The sequence below is a fragment of the Sesamum indicum genome, linkage group LG10 (genome assembly GCF_000512975.1).
Source record: "Sesamum indicum cultivar Zhongzhi No. 13 linkage group LG10, S_indicum_v1.0, whole genome shotgun sequence".
NCBI classification, from domain to species: Eukaryota; Viridiplantae; Streptophyta; class Magnoliopsida; order Lamiales; family Pedaliaceae; genus Sesamum; species Sesamum indicum.
In genome coordinates, this window is record NC_026154.1 from 16,318,743 (window position 1) to 16,338,764 (window position 20,022).

A 20,022-nucleotide genomic window follows, 5' to 3' on the forward strand; every position below is an offset into this window, starting at 1 on the left:
AACTGTTGACAATCTTATTAAGTTGCTTTCATCTCTTGGTGTTAAATATAGGAGCGTACAATTTTCGATAACTGATCAAAAATCTACAAAATGAAAAATTTGATTTTTGTCGAATACCAAACTGAAAATTCGATTATTTATTTATTTATTTATTTTTGAATTTTGGTCATCGGTTCTATTTTATTTTTTGTACCCCTTGGGGAATCCAACGGAATATCGAAATTTTAAAACAAAATAACCGCAAGGGTTGGGCCGAGCACAGTCATAACTTTCCCGGTGGGCGGTGAAACACGTGGGTCTACCCTCAGGCCTGGGGTTGGGCGGAGTTGTAATCGCATGAAGGTGTCCACAGACTCCACACAGCAAGCAACTGGGCTCAAATTTATTGTAATTATAAATATATTTTTTATTATTTAAAAAATTATAAATATTTTTTAAATTAATAATCATCTAACAAATATCTCTTTATAGTGGATTGTCACGAGAAGGTATTTGTTAAATGAATATTAAATTAAAATAATGTTTGTAATTTTTCAAATAACAAAGTGGTATTTATAATTATAACAAATTTTAAAGAACTCCATTATAATTTATCCTATAAAATAAACGTATAATATTTTTATATTTTACTTAATATATAGATATAGTGAATATTTTATTAAAATATATAAATAACAAAACTTTTATACATTTATGGGGTATGTATTCAATTAAATAAGACATAGAAATCAACATGCAATAAAAAATCAAATTGAAATATATATATATATATATATATATATATTACAGCTACATTCCCTAAAATTTGGTATAACAATAAAAAATCAAATTGAAATATATATATATATATATATATTACAGCTACATTCCCTAAAATTTGGTATAATTACAAATACTTCTAGTTATTTTAAAACTATAAGTACCCATCAAATGAACAATAATTATGTAATTTTTAAATCGTGGGTAAAAATTACCAGTTTACCCTTATTTTTATTTTTTAATAAAAAAATCAAAAAATTTGAGGGAGGCTGAAGTAAATAAATCCATTAAAAATATATTGGGTAAATACTATATTTAGTCCCTTAAGTTTTTGTTTAAATCACTTTAGTCCTTCAAGTTCATTTTTTGGCTTTAGCATCCCTAAACTTTAATTTATGTCTCAATTTTTTCCTTCTAACCATTTTTGGGTAAAATGATCAATTTAAATTTGATTTTATCACTTAGTCCCTTAAGTTTACAAAATTATCAACTTAGTTCTTTTTATGAAAGGAAAACCATTTCTTTAACATTTTTATATGGTGAATATGGTGTAATTATCTTGTATGGAAATAACAAATTTTGAACTCTTGCAAATATAATATTAACATATTACTTAACTTAAAATAAAAATATTTTTTTTTATTATTTTCAAAAGTGACAAAAGAATCAAAATTATAAATAAAATTTATGAAACTTATCTAATCTAAAAATATAATTAAAAAAAATTTAAGTCGGTATTTTAAGCTTAGGAGTTAAAGATATATCTAATAAAATTAAATCTTAACAATGTTATTAAATATTAACAGCTACAATTTTGAAGAAAAAGTTGATGGAATGTAATTTGAATTAGATTATTTGGTGGATTTCGTATATATATATATAAATCAATCCCTGTGCTAATCAATCAGCATATCACACATTTTTTTTTTTTTGGGAAGAAAAAGGTATATATATAGTATATGTTAAACATTAGAGTGAATAAGTACTTGGGCATTGTCAAGAAAAAGAAAAAATATAAAAAAGGAATCTATAAAATTAATTAGTAAAGACAAGCAATAATAATAATAATACATTCTGGTATATAAATTAGGTAATTGCAATGGTATATATATACACATCATGTATACAATTTCTTTTAAATAAAATAAGCAGTACGTTATATTTTGTCACCGAAAATATACTCGTTTTTATACTTTGTCATTTAAATTTTTTTTGTATCAAGTTACTAGATATGATCGTTTTTCCATCTAATTTTCTTTCAGAAGAACATCACATGCGCGCAGTACATTACATCTGATCTAAAGATCGCATTGCGCTTCAATACCATATGTGATACTTTTTTGAAAGAAAATTTGATCGAAAAACAGTCATATATAGTAACTTGAGATTGCAAGTTGACACAAAAAATAAATTTAGATGACAAGGCGTGAAAATTAACATAATTCAAGTGACGAAATATAATATATCCTTAAATAAATGATATAACTTTTATACACATTACACGTATATATTAATTAAAATAAAAATTAGATAATACGTTGGATTTGGAATAGAAGATACAATCTGACTACTTCATTCAACTGATTAGGCAGGCTCGAATAATACTCCGTATAAATACTTCCGTTCCACAAAAAAGTATTTTGAGTTTCTATTTTTATTTGGACAAATTAAAGTACACCTTTGTATATATAGAACAAGAAAAAGTTGGATCAATATTTGTTGAATCTTCCTAATTAGTCGAATATCTTATTTTAATTTTGTGGTACATTTAATATCGCATGTAAAATAATCAAATATGTATATAAATGCACGAGCTACATAGATTTTATTATGAAAGACAATTTAAAATAAAAGATTTGCATGCATGAAGCGTAATTTATTTATGTTACATATTGTATTGCACTTAATATATATATATATATGTATTTAATATATGTGTATTCTTAAATATATATATATATATATGTGACATTTACATATTAAATATAATTTTAATATGAATATACAACATGAAAATTCAATTCACCAAATAATTACACAATATCATGCCAATAAAGCTTAGTTCAGTTGATGAAATTAAGGTCCCATGATTATAAGATTATGAGTTGGAATCACTAACGTGTGGGATATTTTTTTTAATTTAACAATAGGTGTTTTTTTATTTTAATTAATAAAAATTATTGATTAGATATAGATCTGATTGATCATTACTTTATAATTATTAATAATTATTAGAAATAAATAATTGATATTAATAAGAGTAATCGATTTACTTTTTTAAAAAAAAATCTTCACTTCCGCTTCCAAAAAAATGATATATCATGGGGAAAAAAAGGAGCTTTAATTAGTATTAGAAATATGCCTTCTTTCTTCTTACGGCGTAGAGTTCCTGGTGGCGTAGTTGGGAATTGGCACGTGGCCGGATTCTATCCGCCGGAGATCCTCCATCAGAACGTCGTAGTGCCTTTTGACTTCCTCCGCCGATTTTCCGCCGCCGACTTCCCTGGCGACGTTTTGCCACCGGTCGGGTGTGTCCTGGTCGAACCGAGCGAGTGCCTTCTCAAAGAGCTTGTTCTCCTGGGGTGTCCAGGAATCGGGCCGACGTGAACTCAGTGAACTCGATGCCATGCCCTCAATTTGATGTTTGTGAGATGATATTGAGAATTTCCATGCAGCCTAATTATATAGAGAGGGGGCGGGAATCTGAATCAACAGTACAAGGTCAATGTAATTTCCGACAGTAGACGGGTGTTTGTGTAATTTTATTATTACTTTGGAGTGTTCGTATGATTATGCCATTATAAAAAAACTAATGCGATTTTTTAAAAAAAAATAATTAATTCAGGATCAATCAAATTGAATTTGGTCAGAGTCTCTAGTCAGACAAGTCGAGTGCATTATACATCCTAATATATATGGACTTATTGTAATCAATGAATTATTTTTTATATTTAAAGTTCACGTAAAATCACACAATTATGAAAAATTTAAAAATTGATAGCCAGCCCATATAGTAGTTATAACTTTTGCATCTATAATATATTTACGATCACCTGCGTACGTGTGTAAGTCTAACTAAATCACCTGCGTTTGGACAAAGCGACAAAGGTCTTATTTTGTATGTGGAAGCAGCCAAGGCAAGGAAGTTTTAAGACAGAAGACATCACTGACAAGTTTCAAGCTTCATTCTGGCCGATCAGATCATGGGAATTGGGGTTTTGGATTTCATTTCTGCCAACTCTCAACACAACATTCCAAAAGAGTTGCAGCTGGCGGCAACCATAGTGTATCACTAAATATGGCACATTTTTTATATATTATCATAATTTTTAAAAATAATTAAAATAAAATATTTGTACTACTTGTATTGTTAATTTTTGTAATTTAAAAAAGTACCTAAAAATATATATTAAGATAATAAATTAATATAAATATTTTGTTTTATAAAAAAATTAACAGATAAAGATAATAAATAATGTAAGAAAACTAAAAAAATTGCATGAAAGAAAATAACCACCAAAAGGTACGTAGTTATAAAAAATTACAAATCGAATTATTATTACTGTTGCAAGCATTTGTGTTTAAATCGATTTTATCCCATAAACTGCTTTTATCATAAAGCATAGTTTGTCCAATCATATTGTTGTATATGTATTTATATAACATAGAAAAAAGGGATAATTACATTTTTCAGTTCTGAAGTTTGTTGTGATCACTCGTAAATCCTCTGTGATTTAAAAAATTACATTCAGTATTTTCATTAGTCGAAATTCACTGAATTTGCTAAGATTAATAAAATAACTGAATGCACATTGATTTTACCCTCAATTTACTTATTATGGACTAATTATTGCAAATCAAATAATTTTTTTCAAACTAAATTATTCTATAACAAATGAAGATATGCCTCCTCACATGCATTAATGCGTGAAGACGTATGAGTTTAATTTGATCATAACAAGATTTATTTGACCTCCAATAAATCAACCGAGGGTAAATATAGATTTTTTTCTGATTTCTTTGTTAATATCAGCAATTTCAGTAAATTCTGACTAACGAATAAACATATTTGTCAGACGAGAATAAACTTTATAAGTGTTTAGGTATAATTTTTTTAAACCATAAATGATCTACGTACAATTACAACAAATTTCAAGAAATGAGAGTATAATTATCGTTGATAAATTAAGAGAAAACATAGAATAAATAAAGTAGTTTGCACTTTTTAAAAGGTAACTACGATGTGAACCGAAATGGTAATATTTCTTCTTGAGAGATGAGTGAAGAAGTATAAAGGGTGATGGATTATATGAATTGTCGTCCTCAAAATTGGAAAATCTCTGCAAAAAGGTTATAGCTGTTTTAAAATTTTAATTCACACTGGATTTGATTCAATTCAAATTAATTATATGACAAGTATAATATATTTGTGGTGTGATTGATGTGTAGTTTATAAAAATAATAAATTATAAAATAAATATATCATATTTTTTTTATAATTAATTCAATTCGATCAAATTTAATTTGGGTAAGAATATTTTGAATTATTGAATAGCTAAAGTGTGTCATTATCAAGAATGAAGGGAAGGCCCATAAATTTTAAAGTATTCGATTGCCGCTGAGGGCTTTTTTACTTATCATGGGTTGTGGGAGTACAGCTTTTAGAAATCGTGGTCCGCGAGAGGGGAAAGTGGACTTATCTCGCATTTCAGGATAAGCAAATAGACAGCATGAGTTTTGTGTGCCAAACAATGGGAATCCCCTTTGGGCTCACCAATTTTAGGGCTACCAATACAAAATTCTAGTCCAAACCCTAATTTAAATGAAATTTGAAAATTTTTAGTACAACTACAATAAACTAAATCAGTAAAAGAATCGAAATGTCCTTGAATAAATGAGAAAATATTTACACACACTAAAGATCTGCTTGTTTTTTTATTGAGTTGGGTCGTACTTAATCCATTTGACCCTACGATCTACTTGGATAGTTATTGATTTGGCACTCATCCGATGGTTATCCTATTGACACATGATCCATACGGATTCCGACACATAAAGACCTTAAGTACTTGGAGGATCCATTTGACAGGTGCATACGCTCTATTTACACGAGCTCACAGTCTCTAGAAAGATTGCATTGTGAGATCCTTATAATCTTAAACCTAACTAACTGAAGTTTCAAAGGATTTCAAGCAAGATCCGCTTCAACTAGCCTAATGCTTCGTATGTGTAGGCCAACCATCACTAGACTAGCTTGAGATACTCGTCAGACCTACATTCCTGAACATTGCCAGATCACCATCCAGATAAGCTCTAGGTCGTGGATGACCTCGACCCAAATCAATACTTATTATGTGAATTGTATAATATATAAAGAGAGTGACCTATTATATTATAATTACGATTATATTTATCATGTGATTGATTAAATATCATTAGATTCAATTTGAGCTATTCGACCAAATCTGGTTATGCTAAGAATTGTCGTACAAATTTTTGGAGTTAGCTTCCCTTTGTACCAATACATATTTTCTTCTTCAACTCATTAAATAAATTACTTGCATTATCACATGAAATTTGATTGTATTATATTTGGGTTGACCAAGGTACCTCATTCGTGAATAACATCTCGATTTTTCCTACTGATATATTTTTATAAATATCAAGCTTAAAGTCAAATCATATATTGCAGTTAATACATATAATTAATTTTTAAATCAATGCAGAGCGTTACTGACTTGATTGTCGGATATTTTCATAAGGTACAATTCTTGTGCTCTCGAGTCTTGACCTATGCTTGTGCTTGTAATTTGTGGGTTAGGGGCCCGATCCTGTAAGACGATCCAGGTCAAAATGGATATATTTGTTGTATGTCTAGAACATAAGAGCTCAATCCTAGAGAATAAATATTACTATAATATAATAATGATGGTGAAAATAAATAAAATATCCTCATTTTTCATTATTTCTAATTAACATATGATCCTCCTTGATTTTATGCCCTTTGTGCATTTGATATCCATATTTTATGAATTTTTTTTTTGTGTGTTATTTCTATTATGTCAATTATGACTCACATTGTTTAATGATGTAAATATTTCATCTTATCAATCATATGAATTCTTTTTATAAAATTAGATCATTTATTTTATTTACAATACAAAAAATTATACATCATTTATTTTTTTAAAGAAAAATTCATAAGCACGACATATATACTAAATAAATAAAAAATACAAGAAAATTTAAAATAAAAAATCCAGTCCAATCCAATTTTGGCAAGTGTCGGAGAAACGACAACTGCCATTGTTAATCTGATTGAATAATAATCATGCAGGTGGAAATGGTCGAGTCGGATGGGGTCTAATCGCTGACAATAGTATAGTTTGACCTAATGGCTGTTAGAACCTTCACCTCACTGATAATTTGTACTTGTAAATTATTAATACAAAATAAAATAAAGCTAAAAAACGTAATACTACAACAACAGTTGAATACCTTAACGGCAAAGTTGAGATTGATGGTTGGCTTTCTGTACCTCTCATCCTCATTTTCAGACATACTTTCTTTATACAGACAGATTTTTGGCAGTTTTCAACTCTTTTCTCTTCTTCTCTTCTCCCCTTTGCTTTCTCATGCACTACTCACAAGTCTCCATCACCATATTGCTTGTAAGCTTCGTTCACATTTCTTCACCTAATCAGCAAAAACCCTTAACAAACTGATGGCTTATTCCACCCTCTCCCAACTCCTATAAAAAATCGAAAAACGTCTCGAATATGATGTAAAATCATACAAATTTAACTCCTTTTAGCAAACGAATGATGGGAAGGCGAGGCGTTTTTCATTTGGCTATTGGTTTGCTCCTCGTGTGTGTTATAGGAAGCGTGTCGACTCCAACCAAAGCCCAAGTCAAAAATACCAGGTCCATGTTAGTAAGAATGCAACATTGTTTTTTCTTACCATGTGCATTATAGTGCTGCATGCATTTCTTGGCTCATGACTTAGTTCATATATGTAAGCAGATTGTGCCCTGCGAAGCCGATTGTCACAGTAAACGGGATGTTTCCAGGGCCGACGATTTGCGCTAGAGAAGGAGACCGATCGACTTGTCATTAATGTTACTAACCATGCACAGTACAACATGTCGATTCACTGGTGAGAATTAGAGTTCAACACTGAACTTGTGTAGAATGTTGTTTTTTACAATGCTAATGCTTCATGGTACACTATTTTACGCTTGGTTTCTGGGCAGGCATGGGTTGAAGCAATATCGCAAAAAGTGGGCTGGTGGACCGGCATATATAACACAGTGTCCGGTTCAGGCGGGGCAGAGCTATACCTACGATTTTAATGTAACAGGGCAGAGAGGAACATTGCGGTGGCGTGCACACATTTTTTGGCTGACAACTACTGTTTATGGTGCCATTGTCATAATGCCTAAACAAGGGACTGCTTACCCGTTTCCACAGCCTGATTGAGTTTAACTTACTCTTAGGTGATTTTATTACACAGAAATATGAAGTTCTTTTGACTAAATCAGACAACTTGAGTGACTATAATAAGGTTGCATTTTTGTTGGCAAAAAATAGGAGAGTGGTGGAATGATGATGTTGAAGATGTTGTCAAACAAGGAAAAAAACAGGGATTATCTCCGAAAACGTCTGATGCACATACAATCAACGGCAAGCCAGGGCATTCCCGTGTTCTGAGAAACGTAAAACTTTTCGTGTCAGGCTAAACTTTGCTTCTTGTTAAAATACTTTATTAAGATGCTTGACAGAAGACACTTATGATAGAGGTTGAGTCTGAAGAAACATACCTCTTGAGGATCGTCAATGCTGCACTAAACGACGAGCTTTTCTTTGCCGTTGCTGGCCACAATATGACAGCACTGGAAATCGCTGCAGTTTACACAAAACCTTTTTCAACTGATGCAATTCTGATAGCACCTGGCCAGACGACAAATGTTCTCCTCCGAGCAAACCAAGTGCCTGGCAGATATTTCAAGGCCGCTCAGCCTTTCATGGATGCGCCACTATCCGTAGACAACAAAACAGCCACAGGCATATTGCAATACAATTCCAAGCCTTCCCCAGTTACCAGCTCTCAATGACACTGCTTTTGCTCTTAGTTACATCGCCAAGCTCCGGAGTCTACACTCTCAACAGTTCCCAGCAAATGTACCTCTTAACGTAGATCGTCTTCTTTTCTACACAATCGGCTTGGGAATCAACCCTTGTCCTACCTGCCAGAATGGGGCACAGCTCACAGCTTCTTTAAACAACATAACTTTGGTGATGCCTCAAGTTGGACTTCTACAGGCCCATTATTTCTCACTCAAAGGAGTTTTTACTAGACTTTCCCGACCAGCCCCCAATGCCTTTTAACTACACTGGTGCACCACTCACGGCAAACCTTCAAACAACACAAAGTAAACATCCTCGACTCAGCAAGATAGCATTCAATTCAACGGTGGAGTTAGTACTACAAGACACCACCAACTCGTGTCGGTCGAGTCTCATCCGTTCCATCTCCATGGCTACAATTTTTTTGTCGTTGGAACCGGAGTCAGGAACTTTGATCCAAAGAAAGACCCTGCCAAGTTTAACTTGGTGGATCCACCTGAAAGAAATACGGTAGGAGTCCCAGTGGTGGTTGGACTGCCATAAGGTTCAGGGCTGATAATCCAGGTACTGCCACCTGCTTAACTGTCTTTCTGAACTCATATTTCACATACTTTAGCTACATTAAAAATTAATTCATCAATCATTAACCAAGGAAAATATGATCTTGTAGGTGTGCGGTTTATGCATTGTATTGTAACTTGGAGCTTCATACCGGGTGGGGGCTGAAGACAGCATTTGTGGTGGAGGATGGACCAGGTCCAGACTATTCAATTTTGCCTCAACCAAAGGATCTCCTCCTTGGTAAAACTCACTCAAAATCGTTTGTTTTGCATTTGAAACTAAAAAGAATTATGATTTCTGTTGATTGAAATTCAAACTAGAATCATATATATTAATAACATGCTTCACTCTTTATCTGAGATTCTTGATTGGCTCGTCGATATTATACATCCAAATTCCGTATGGCTATGCGAAAATGCAGAAAACTCAGATAATCCAACAACAGAGATCTCACTGCTATTAAAATTTTAAAATGCTATTCACAATATTGTCAAGAAAACAGGGATCATCTATCTCCCTTCACTTCAAAAAGGAAAAAAATGAATACAACTTGGCACAACAATGAGAAAATCTCAATGAACACAATCGACTTCAATGATGCAGTGAATGATGAACAGAAATCATCAGACACATCGCACTCAAAATTAAAGTAAAAAGGGAAAAAGAAAAAGAAAAAAAAAAGCAATGAAATTCTCTCCAAACCCTCAAGTTCTGTGTCAAGCAGCTGAAGAGACAATAGGCAACAAGCAAAGACGATACACTGCATATAAATCTTAAGTTAGTTTCTAATTTCAGAAAAGCATTGCAATGAGGCATACCAACACGAACACCAGCACGACTACCCCAATCCAACAAGCCCACGTCCTTCTGCCCTTCATCCGTTTAGCACGATCGAGCTCTTTCGTCCCATCATTTATATATGCTCCAGCATTAACTACGTTCTGCTCGATATTATTCATTTGCTCGCCTTGAGTCTCGACCATCACTGCCATGTCAAGAAAGACTTGGTGTAGCTGAACTAAGCTTCTCTGTATTTCCTTCACTGCCTCATCTCTCTCTTGATTCTCCTCCATTGATTCTCCCTTGCCCTCAAGAACTCCCACAAGCCCGCCTTCTGATATCATCTTTTCGATCATTTGCTCGCTCGGTTGCTCGCCTGTAGCGCTATAATACCTCCTCTTAAGCCCTTCTTTGTGCTCAGAAACAATTTTCTCCCTCAAACACTGAAAATCATTCATTATATCTTTGAGTTTAACTCTCAGGCCATTAGTCACCGCAATTCTTGTACGATCAATGTGGCTTCCTTCTCTATACGCAGATGATACACTACGATTTGCAACATTCGATTTATCAAGCAATTCCAATCTCGTTTTGATGATCTTGGCTTTTCGAAGAACCATGACCATGTCGGCATTGATCCGGTCCCTTAACCCGCGAAGAATTTTGGAACTCTGAGCAGATTTAGTCTCTTCATTGAGATCTTGAAGATCAAGAAGTAGATTGGTGATTTCCTCCATGTCGGCCTTGATTGCGCCTACTTCTTCAAAAAACTTTGAGAGATTACTTTCATCGGATGGGTCGAGTTGCCCCATCTCAATATCTCGCCCTGCTTCAAGGTCCTTCATTGCTTGTTTCTTGAGATCAACATAACTTAGGAACGATTTCGTCATTAAGTCGTTCATCTTTGCAACAATTCTGAAAAACCCACAAAGAAAAATACCTCAATCCTTCAGAAAATAAAGACAAATTCAATCACATGAGTGTGTGTGAAAAGCACATACACAAACTCATAGTCAAGAAATCTCATATGCCTTCATAAGATTAAGAAAATTGAACCATATATAACTGAGAACACACAAACTCATAAGCCAAAGATAGAAAATGTCGTACCAAGAGATGAGAAATTAATAGATTATTTGGGATTTGAATGATACTGAAATTCCAATTCTTGAGAATATCTTCAAGATCCGCTCAGCAACGACAGAATGAGTAATTCCAAATCAGTGAAGAAACAGAGGCATAAATCTTGAAGAAGGGACTGAGAGGAAAAGGGTGAGAAGGAATACAATTGAATGCTGTGAGAAAAGAGTTATTAAGAGCCCAAGAGGGGACGGGATGGTTGTGGCAATGGCGGTGGGTTTCCGTTGGGATTTTGAAATATTAGACCGTTCCCAAATTTAAATTCCGGCTTTATTAAATAGCCGTTGTATTATTAATAGAAAGTCTATTTTGCCACTAGGGCTTGGAAACAGACGTACAACAGAAATAGTAATTAAAACATTTATACCTTGTTGACGTTTATTTCCTTTTAATGCATGTGGTTTGGATGAGACAAAATGTAAGTGAATTTTTGTAGGGATAATGAAATTTACACCCTTGACTTATGACTTATTTACACAAATTATTTATATTTTTTATATAATTATAAAACCACTCTTGACAGCACAAAAACAATATTGACTGTATAATATTTTTGACCTTTTTGAGAATGTATATCTAGTTTCTCAAAAAATAAAAGTGATCTGTGTAAATGATACAGTAATCTAAAAGATAAAAGTAATGCATATAAATAAACTATAGGTCAAGAGGTAAATATGTAATTATACCATTTTTTTCATAAAAGTCTAGATTTTCCACTCTTTTATAGATGCGGTTTAGGAGTAATGATATTGATAATATACAATCATTTAGGATCAGGAGTAATGTATGTTATCTCCAGCACACAACATAATAATATGAATGCAAACATTCGCCATGAAACAAACAGAAAATCGAATTACAACAAACTTTAATATTCCTGCAGTGAGGTGTCGTAAACAAATTGAACTTCCACTACTTCTGCTGCGTAATTAGCAGTTATGATGCCATAATGAAATAACAGCCCACAACTGAACTATATGCTGATAATTCTGTATTCAGCTCCATGTCAGTATCTCAATCTAAATACAGATCCCATAAACTAGAAATGTCGTAGTAAAGGTATTTTCCTGTGCCTTTTCTTGTTCTTGTTTCCCTGCTGCCATTTCATCTTTCTGATGTGATTCTTCATCCGGTTAAGTCATAAACCAGTATATGTTCAGTCGGCTCGCGGGCTGCTGGCGCTAGAGGCAGGTTTTTTCCCTTTGTACGTCTGTTATGAAACAAGAACCGTTACTAGCAGTGATAATAGTAAGAAAAGAACTAGAACAACCAGAAGAGTTCTCGGCTAAAAGCTACTACCATACTATAAATATGCTTCGGAAAGATGATTTACTGTGTATGATGAAGTGGAGGAAAGACAGAGTATACATCTTTCTAGAGCTTTACCTGCTTCCCAATGTTGAATGGGATATACTTGTACTTGATCATATGCATTATTTGACGCTTCATTGTTAATGCAAAAAGAACAAGCCAGTAGCACAATAATATAGGCCAGAAAACTGGAACATCAAACATGGAAAAGAAGGTCATAATAAATGCTATACAGAAAGCCTTCGTGATGGCATACCTGCAACCAAAATAAAAGACTTCATCAACATTGATATCTTTGTTAAGGGAAACCCGTGCATCTTAAATCAATGAAGTGATCCTTTCAGATTCTCTACCAAGACTGAAGAAAGGAAATTCTTTACCTGGCCTTCTACCAAGACTGAAGAAAGGAAATTCTTTTCCTGGCCTATAGGATATTAATCAAAAAGTTCATAGGCAAACTTATTTGCACTGTCGTTTTCAAATTACAGTTGTTCTACCAGCAACTACATACTCCCCAAGTAATTTTATGTTTAAACCTTTCATGGAGCTTTTCACTGAGTGTATTAAAGATGCAGAATAAGATCCATATAAAAATCAGATATGACTAGTCCAAAAATCCTTCTATGCCACCTTTTACATACTAATAAACCTATTCTTCATATCAAGTTCCGGAACTGTATGCTGCAAGTACCTCATGATATCAGAAAATTCAATCACAATTATCCATCAGATTACTTTCCAGGAGTTTATGCATTACTAAGAAAATAAGCATACCAATGACATGACAGTATGTCGACCACCTACTGCATATTAAAGCTCATGGCTGCAATATAATAATGTCTAACCTAATAGAAGTCAGAGCCTACAGAAACAAAATTATAAATGGCTAAAGAAAATATAAATACCAGAATTTGAACTCAGGGAGGCGGCGAATAAAAGGTTTGAATTCGTCGGAACCCTTCGTAGGCAACGAAGGACCATCACTAGGTTCCAGCTCTGGGTCAACTAGAGGTGACAAAAACCCAATGAGCAGATTCAGAATGTAGATCCCTAAACCGTATGAAACAATATAGAACCCTTGAATGTAGTAAACCCGCAGAGCATAAACAAGAACTACAACAAAAGTTCCAATCCATCGGTAAAGAGCGTGGGGAGTCGATTTATCTAAATAATACTGGAAAAGTTTAGATACTTCATTCCTCCGTTGGTTCAGCGCAGCAGCAGCCGTCGATGGACCATCACCTCCAACCCCCTCCATGATTAAGCTCGAACTTATCAGTCCTACAATTGGAGACAGAACTTCAATCAGCGGGCTAACTCTAATTTGAAGAAACATCATGTTCACATTACCAGTATGATGTTTGACAGCTGGGATACATGCAAATGTCCATCGAGAAGCAGTTCGAAAGCTTCGCAAAAGTTTTATTTGCAGAAAGGGAACTATAATTTTCCTGAAGACTACCCATAATCACTGAAAAAGTTTCTCGAATCAAATCATCCATAGAGCAATCCCAAGCCGCAGGTTGCATCATTTGCAATATTGACAACACAACAGAGCGTCGAAATCAAACAGACCAGCGACTAAGTATTTGATCAACTAACTGGGCTAGCTTATACATTGTATCTAGCAGTACCTTCGATGACTGAAAAATTGCAAGGGGGTCAAAAAATAGTAACACTTCTGCATCGAACAAAACCCTCGTAAATCCAGTCTCAAAATTAAAACGTATTTTCAACCTGATCTCCAATTACTCATCTAAACCTTATCTAGATGCTAAACAATACGAACCGTAAATTTCTAACCAATTGCAAAATAAACCCCTTATGACAAAGAATACCAAATCCAAATTAAACACAACTGTCGCCCTAACACTGAAATGAAATGACGACTACAAGCAGATCTGAAACAGGAATCTCAATCAAGAAAACCTAATGATTGCTGGTACCAAATATTAATAAAACCAGAGATCATACAGTCTTCATAAGGAAAACAAAGGAACAGCAAACAGATTAGGTTTACCTTCGCCGAAAACAAAGCAGGTGGAATAGAAATTATAAATTCAGGGGGTTTTCGGAGGTGAAGATGTGAATTGGGAATGGGGAGTTGAAATCCGTGCGAGAAAACACTGCCAGCGAGGAAGTACACTACTAAACGACGTCGATTAACTACCCATGGAGAATATGCTTGTATACTTTGGATAATATCGTCATTCCACAAACTTGTAGAGTCAATGGAATTCCTTTGATCCTGTCTGATCAGAAACTGTAATATTAGGGTTACCAACTTACCATTGCATGTAATTTTATCTCATTTTAATTAAAATAATAAAAAATAAAATTAAGCAAGATACGTATTTTCTTTAACGTGCGGTTTAATATGACAGTTGATGCGATGTATAATATATATTAAATAATAAAATTTATATAATAATTATAATTAATTTCATATTTGTACTTTTTAAAAATCAATAAATATATTTAAGATATATTTGGGAGAAAATTTCACAAGCAAAAGCATATTCGATCGAAAAAAATATTTTAGATGAGAAAAATTACTATATATATACTTTATAAGGCAGCTCCTATAAATTTATTTTAAAAAGTTTTTAATAATATATGTAATGATCCCTCAAATATTTTTCTTCAAAATTTAAAAAATAAGAAAATGGACCCCCATCAAACAGCTCAACAAATCAGGACCCGTTGATTCAAGAACAAAGTTTAAAGCCCATAACTGTTTCTTGTTTTTTTAACCCGATAGGCCTGAAAAACTAACTCAATCAAAATTCGGTAAAATAGTCATATCTTTGGACAAGTACAAATCACAAATGGATATTTCCGTTGAGTAGCTAATACGTGCAGCTTTCTGATGGGGTATGATTCACCATAACCACCTTTCAGGTCTTGCTCCATAGACTCTTATAAATAGACCCTTTGTGCAGTCATTTTGGGTGGACAAGCTATCAAATTTATTCTCACATTATGTCTCAAATTTTAAGCTATTTTCAGTATACCTTTACACTCCACACAAGTTATATCACTTTCACTCTCTTTCCGACCATTATTTTCATTTTGATTCAAGTTTTTTTTTATTTTCTCCATAAATTCGTTATTGATATAAATAATGGAATACTAACCTTTGTTTTACATGTTAATCATAGGATAATCTTAGAATTTTCGTGAGCATTATGGTGTTATTGGACCCGTATCAATATATAATTTTTAGTATGAATTTAGAAAAATAAAAAGATTTTATTACTGAAGATAAGCCCATTTGATGTGATTTATGAGCATATAAAATGGAATAATAGTATATTATTACCATTTCTTAAAAAATAAATTATAATTACACTTTAAATTGCGCCATAACACACAAGAAATAATTAATCAACTTCTTACAATGTATATCGTATTAGAGTTGTGGAGTCAAATTTGAAGAATGTTAGATATAATTTTTTAAACCATAAGAGAATTACGTGTAATTACACCAAATCTCATCGAACAAAAAGTAATTACCACTAATATCTAAATAATTTTTTATAATCTGATTTTATAATAACTTTTGAAAAAAAAAATCATAATTAACATGTGGAGTTTATTTATATATATAAAAAGGTGAACCTTATAATTCTGAATTAATTTAAATATTTTGTCTCGTAAACATAAGTCATATGGTCATACAAATTAAGAGATAATAACATAACTTAGACTGATAGCTTTAGCTATTTTTGTTTGTTTGAGGACAATGGATGTGGGGGGTCGAGACGACCTATGTTTGAACTTAGGCGCATCTCCTTTAAAGAGGAGAGTAATGTCAACTCTACTCTGTTAGGCATTCTAATTTTATAAAATCTTCAATTTTTTTTAATTTTATATTAATTCAATCAATACGTTAATATAATTAAAATAATAAATAAATTATAATAATTTTAATTTATATTAAATACGACAAATACTTACATATTCAGTAAGTACAATGTGGGGGCGGCCTGCCTCAAATGCACATCCACACCATGTCAAATTGCAACCTACCTTCAACTTTATCTCCACTCTCTCTCCAATTGGTCCAAAGAGAAGGATGACGTGTAGGAAGATGAGCCAAGCGCTACATAAGAGAATCCCTCCCAATCCTCTCTTCCAAACACTCCTTAAATTTAACACTAGTAAAAATTAAGAATTTTTAAAATTAATATTCTTTTTTTAAAAAAAAAGTAAAGTTGGTGTTATGCTAAATTTGAAGAAACAGCTGTATATTTTATAATTTTACTAATAAAATACAAAATTAATACAAAGCTGTTTATAATTTTTAATTTATTCTCAATAATAAATTGATCAATATTTATTTTAAATCATTGCAAACACCCGTTAAACCTCGTTTTACCTTGTGGTTGACTAATTCAAATTTGTATTTTAAGCACAATATATATTTTTTTATATATTATTTTTCCAATTCTTTTAGGACATTTTTTAAAGTTAATTCAATGAAAAGAATATTTAGATAGAAATTACAAATTATAAATTTTGATCTCACTAACATAATTATTCATTATATTCATTAAATTACTTTTTAAATTCGTTCAATTAATTTTGAAAATAGGTTTAATCGTTAAGTCTAACTAAATTTTTATTTATATAATTAATTAAGTTTATGAATTCAACACATCAAAAATTATTTTTTTTTTTGTAAAATTCATTATTTAACAATAAAAAATATAATCAACTATTTTATCTATACTATATATTAAGAAAGAGACTTTTTTTGGTGTTTTTTCTTTTTCGGTCTGTCAATTTTTTAATTTTCTAAATCAGTACATCATATTAATAAAAAATAATAATTTTTCAATTAATGTAGAATTTAAAAAGTTAGTTATTTTAAGAGTATTTTTAATTTTACAAATTAATATTGCGACGGTATTATTAACAATCGTTTGTAAGTGTGAAGGGATTATTTTTATATTAATATAAATTACTTATACCCAAGTACTGCACCGCCACATAACGGCTCCGTTGGAAACAGCACTGTCGTAGTATGTGCACCGTTTGGACTGCCAGCTCAGTAATTTCTTGACCATGAGAGATTGTTTGGATGCATTAATACCGTACAAGATATTTCATGCTCTACATATTTGTATTGTTTGGAACAGACAATCATTCTACTCATCAAGTTTGAATACAGAATTTTCTCAAATTTAATTTATAATAAATACAATGGAAAATATAGATTTTTTTCTAAATCCTCACATTTTATAAATAAATATATAAATAATGCGTGTAAGAACTCTATTAATATTCAATTAATTAACTCGTATTTGTCCCTCTACTGATAATTGTGTTGTAAATCAATTATTATATTTATATCAACAATAAAAAAAAAATCAGAGTATTAAAAAGCTCGGTTAAAATGTGTTTCTTACTCGTATAAAATAAATATGTACTTAATTTTTTAAAAGAAAAAAAAAACTAATGTTAAAAAAATTTCTTAGTTTTTAAATGGAAAAAATACAAGGAACCCCTTTGTGATATCACAAATGAGCAAATTACCCCCTCATGAAAAAATAAATAGCGATTTACCTGCATGTATTTTCTAAAATACAATAACTTATCCCCCATGATTTTTAAAATGAAGCAATTTACCTCCCTGTATAAGGAAGTAAATTGCTTCACTTTAAAAAATATAGGGAGGTAAATTGGTAAAATTTTTCATAGGGGAATAATGTGCTCATTTTCAATATCATAAGGTGATAAATTGCTATTCACCCGTTTTTAAATAGGTGTTAGCAGTGCTTTCTTTGTTTTGGTTCTTGTGCTTATTATTAAAAAAAGCTTGTAGTTTGGATGTTATAAGAATTATGGGCAAAAACCTTTATGTAATATGTGAAATGAGTAAATACCCTTTGCAAAAAGAGAATTAGTAAATTACTCCGTATTTTAAAAAATGAAGCAAATTACCGTCTGTCAGTAATTTAGATATGTTGGTAAATTTACTTCATTTTTCAAAACACGTGAAGTAATTTACTATTATAATTTTCAAACGAAATTTTTTTTTTTTGCCTCATTTTTAATAACACATAGAGTCAAATTACAATTTTTCCGTTTATTACTCGTTCCGAGTTCTACTAACTATGCTAAAAACGCGCCTCATTATAAAATATTTATTTTCAATAACTTATTTAAATGTCAACAAAAAGAATAATAAAAAAAATAAATGATAAGAATATAAAAGGAAAGAATGCTAAAGAGCGACAGAAAAAGTGTAGGACAGGTGGGGCGGCTTGGTAAGTAGCATAAAGGCGAGGAAGCATAGACGATAGAACAAATAGCTTAACTCTCTTCTCGCGGAATTTTCTCTCTCTAAGGAGAAGCTCTACATTTACTTTTCAACATACATATGATATACATACAAACATGCGGCACGTATATGCACCGAGGCTGAGAGCCACACAACTGCGTACGACATTATATGGAGTATAATAGAGACTCTGAATCTTCTATTTCTCAGTGTTGTACGGTTCTTTGAGTTCGATCTCTGCGTATTATTTGCTCGGAGCTCTGGATTCAGCTGGAAAACGATGATTTAGTTCTGGTTCGGGAAAAATATCGAGGATAACTCAGCAAACAGGTGAGTCGAGTGCTTGCCGAATTTTGAAGTTGTGGTGTTGTTTCTAGCTCTTTCTTGCTCATGTTAGGTTAGGTGTACATAATCTGGTTTTGTTTTCTGAGTTTGCGAGTGAATCGCGTCTTGTTTGTGAGGAAGATTACGCTAGTTTTCATATATAGTTTTTCCGACATCTATGTGTGGATATCTCATGATTGGGGGAAGTGAAGATATAATTGTCAAGAAAACAACTTATGAGAGTTGTTTTGGTATTTGATTCTTTCACTGTGAGTTGCTGAATTGTTTTCCGAGCACGCCTCTCAGTGAACAGTAAATATTAAATTTCTGTAAATTTTACTAGTTTAATGTGTTTTCAATGTCAATTTGTAAGTATGACCAATAAATTGAAGGACCTGATGTTTTCCTTTCTATCCTGTTAATCTGCGTTTTCTAAGTTTTATGTTTCTTTTTACTGCTAGGAAGATGGATTTTTCTTCTCCATCTAGCTCTTTGTTGATTGCCTTTTCAAATCTTTTTGTTAGGTTAAAATCACTTAAATCTCTGAGGAAGTTCTGAAGTTAGACTTCCAACTAAGTCCAGTCCAAGTCATAATGTCTGAACGAATGGTGCAATCTATTAAGAATAGCAGTGACAAGAATAGGCAGACAGTGCAACCGTACCAGCCTGTTTGGATGGCGCATTGGATGCCGCTAAGCCGGAATGCAGCAGCAGAGAGAGGGAATCTGA

The 20,022-nt window shown here is 32.2% G+C and overlaps 4 protein-coding genes and 1 pseudogene across 6 annotated transcripts in view; 2 read left to right on the forward strand and 3 right to left on the reverse strand.

Moving 5' to 3' along the window:
- LOC105172895 (protein RADIALIS-like 1) lies at positions 3,060–3,507 on the reverse strand. Its single transcript, XM_011094499.2, has one exon. It carries the CDS (start codon positions 3,385–3,387, stop codon positions 3,133–3,135), a length of 255 nt encoding a protein of 84 aa, XP_011092801.1. The 5' UTR covers positions 3,388–3,507; the 3' UTR covers positions 3,060–3,132.
- LOC105172979 lies at positions 7,584–9,757 on the forward strand (annotated as a pseudogene).
- Positions 9,881–11,606, reverse strand: LOC105172896 (syntaxin-112-like). Its single transcript, XM_011094500.2, has 2 exons — positions 11,340–11,606; positions 9,881–11,144 (listed from the first exon to the last, which is right to left on the reverse strand). Exon 2 carries the CDS (start codon positions 11,129–11,131, stop codon positions 10,241–10,243), a length of 891 nt encoding a protein of 296 aa, XP_011092802.1. The 5' UTR covers positions 11,132–11,144; positions 11,340–11,606; the 3' UTR covers positions 9,881–10,240.
- On the reverse strand, positions 12,198–14,857 carry LOC105172897 (protein RER1A-like). Its single transcript, XM_011094501.2, has 4 exons — positions 14,701–14,857; positions 13,586–13,961; positions 12,756–12,936; positions 12,198–12,579 (listed from the first exon to the last, which is right to left on the reverse strand). Exons 2-4 carry the CDS (start codon positions 13,936–13,938, stop codon positions 12,526–12,528), a joined length of 588 nt encoding a protein of 195 aa, XP_011092803.1. The 5' UTR covers positions 13,939–13,961; positions 14,701–14,857; the 3' UTR covers positions 12,198–12,525.
- LOC105172898 overlaps positions 18,965–20,022 on the forward strand; it is a 5,200-nt gene continuing 4,142 nt past the window's right edge. For 2 of the 3 annotated variants that reach the window (XR_848685.2, XM_011094503.2), the window contains exons 1-2: positions 18,965–19,299; positions 19,818–20,013. Coding sequence is in view for 2 of the 3 variants with exons in the window: in XM_011094503.2 (XP_011092805.1) it covers positions 19,887–20,013 (127 nt within the window). In the remaining variant the exon portion in view is untranslated. The remainder of the gene's footprint in view (positions 19,300–19,817; positions 20,014–20,022) is intronic. The other variant, XM_011094504.2, reaches the window with a different exon arrangement.

What these genes read in the sequence shown, in the direction of transcription:
- LOC105172895 (XM_011094499.2), bottom strand. Translation starts at nt 3,387, where the DNA reads ATGGCATCGAGTTCACTGAGTTCACGTCGGCCCGATTCCTGGACACCC.
- LOC105172897 (XM_011094501.2), bottom strand. Translation starts at nt 13,938, where the DNA reads ATGGAGGGGGTTGGAGGTGATGGTCCATCGACGGCTGCTGCTGCGCTG. An exon ending in CTCCCTGAGTTCAAATTCTG is followed by an intron (nt 12,937 to 13,585) that starts GTATTTATATTT and finishes TTTTGGTTGCAG; the next exon opens with GTATGCCATCACGAAGGCTT. An exon ending in CATTCAACATTGGGAAGCAG is followed by an intron (nt 12,580 to 12,755) that starts GTAAAGCTCTAG and finishes GTTTCATAACAG; the next exon opens with ACGTACAAAGGGAAAAAACC.
- LOC105172896 (XM_011094500.2), bottom strand. Translation starts at nt 11,131, where the DNA reads ATGAACGACTTAATGACGAAATCGTTCCTAAGTTATGTTGATCTCAAG.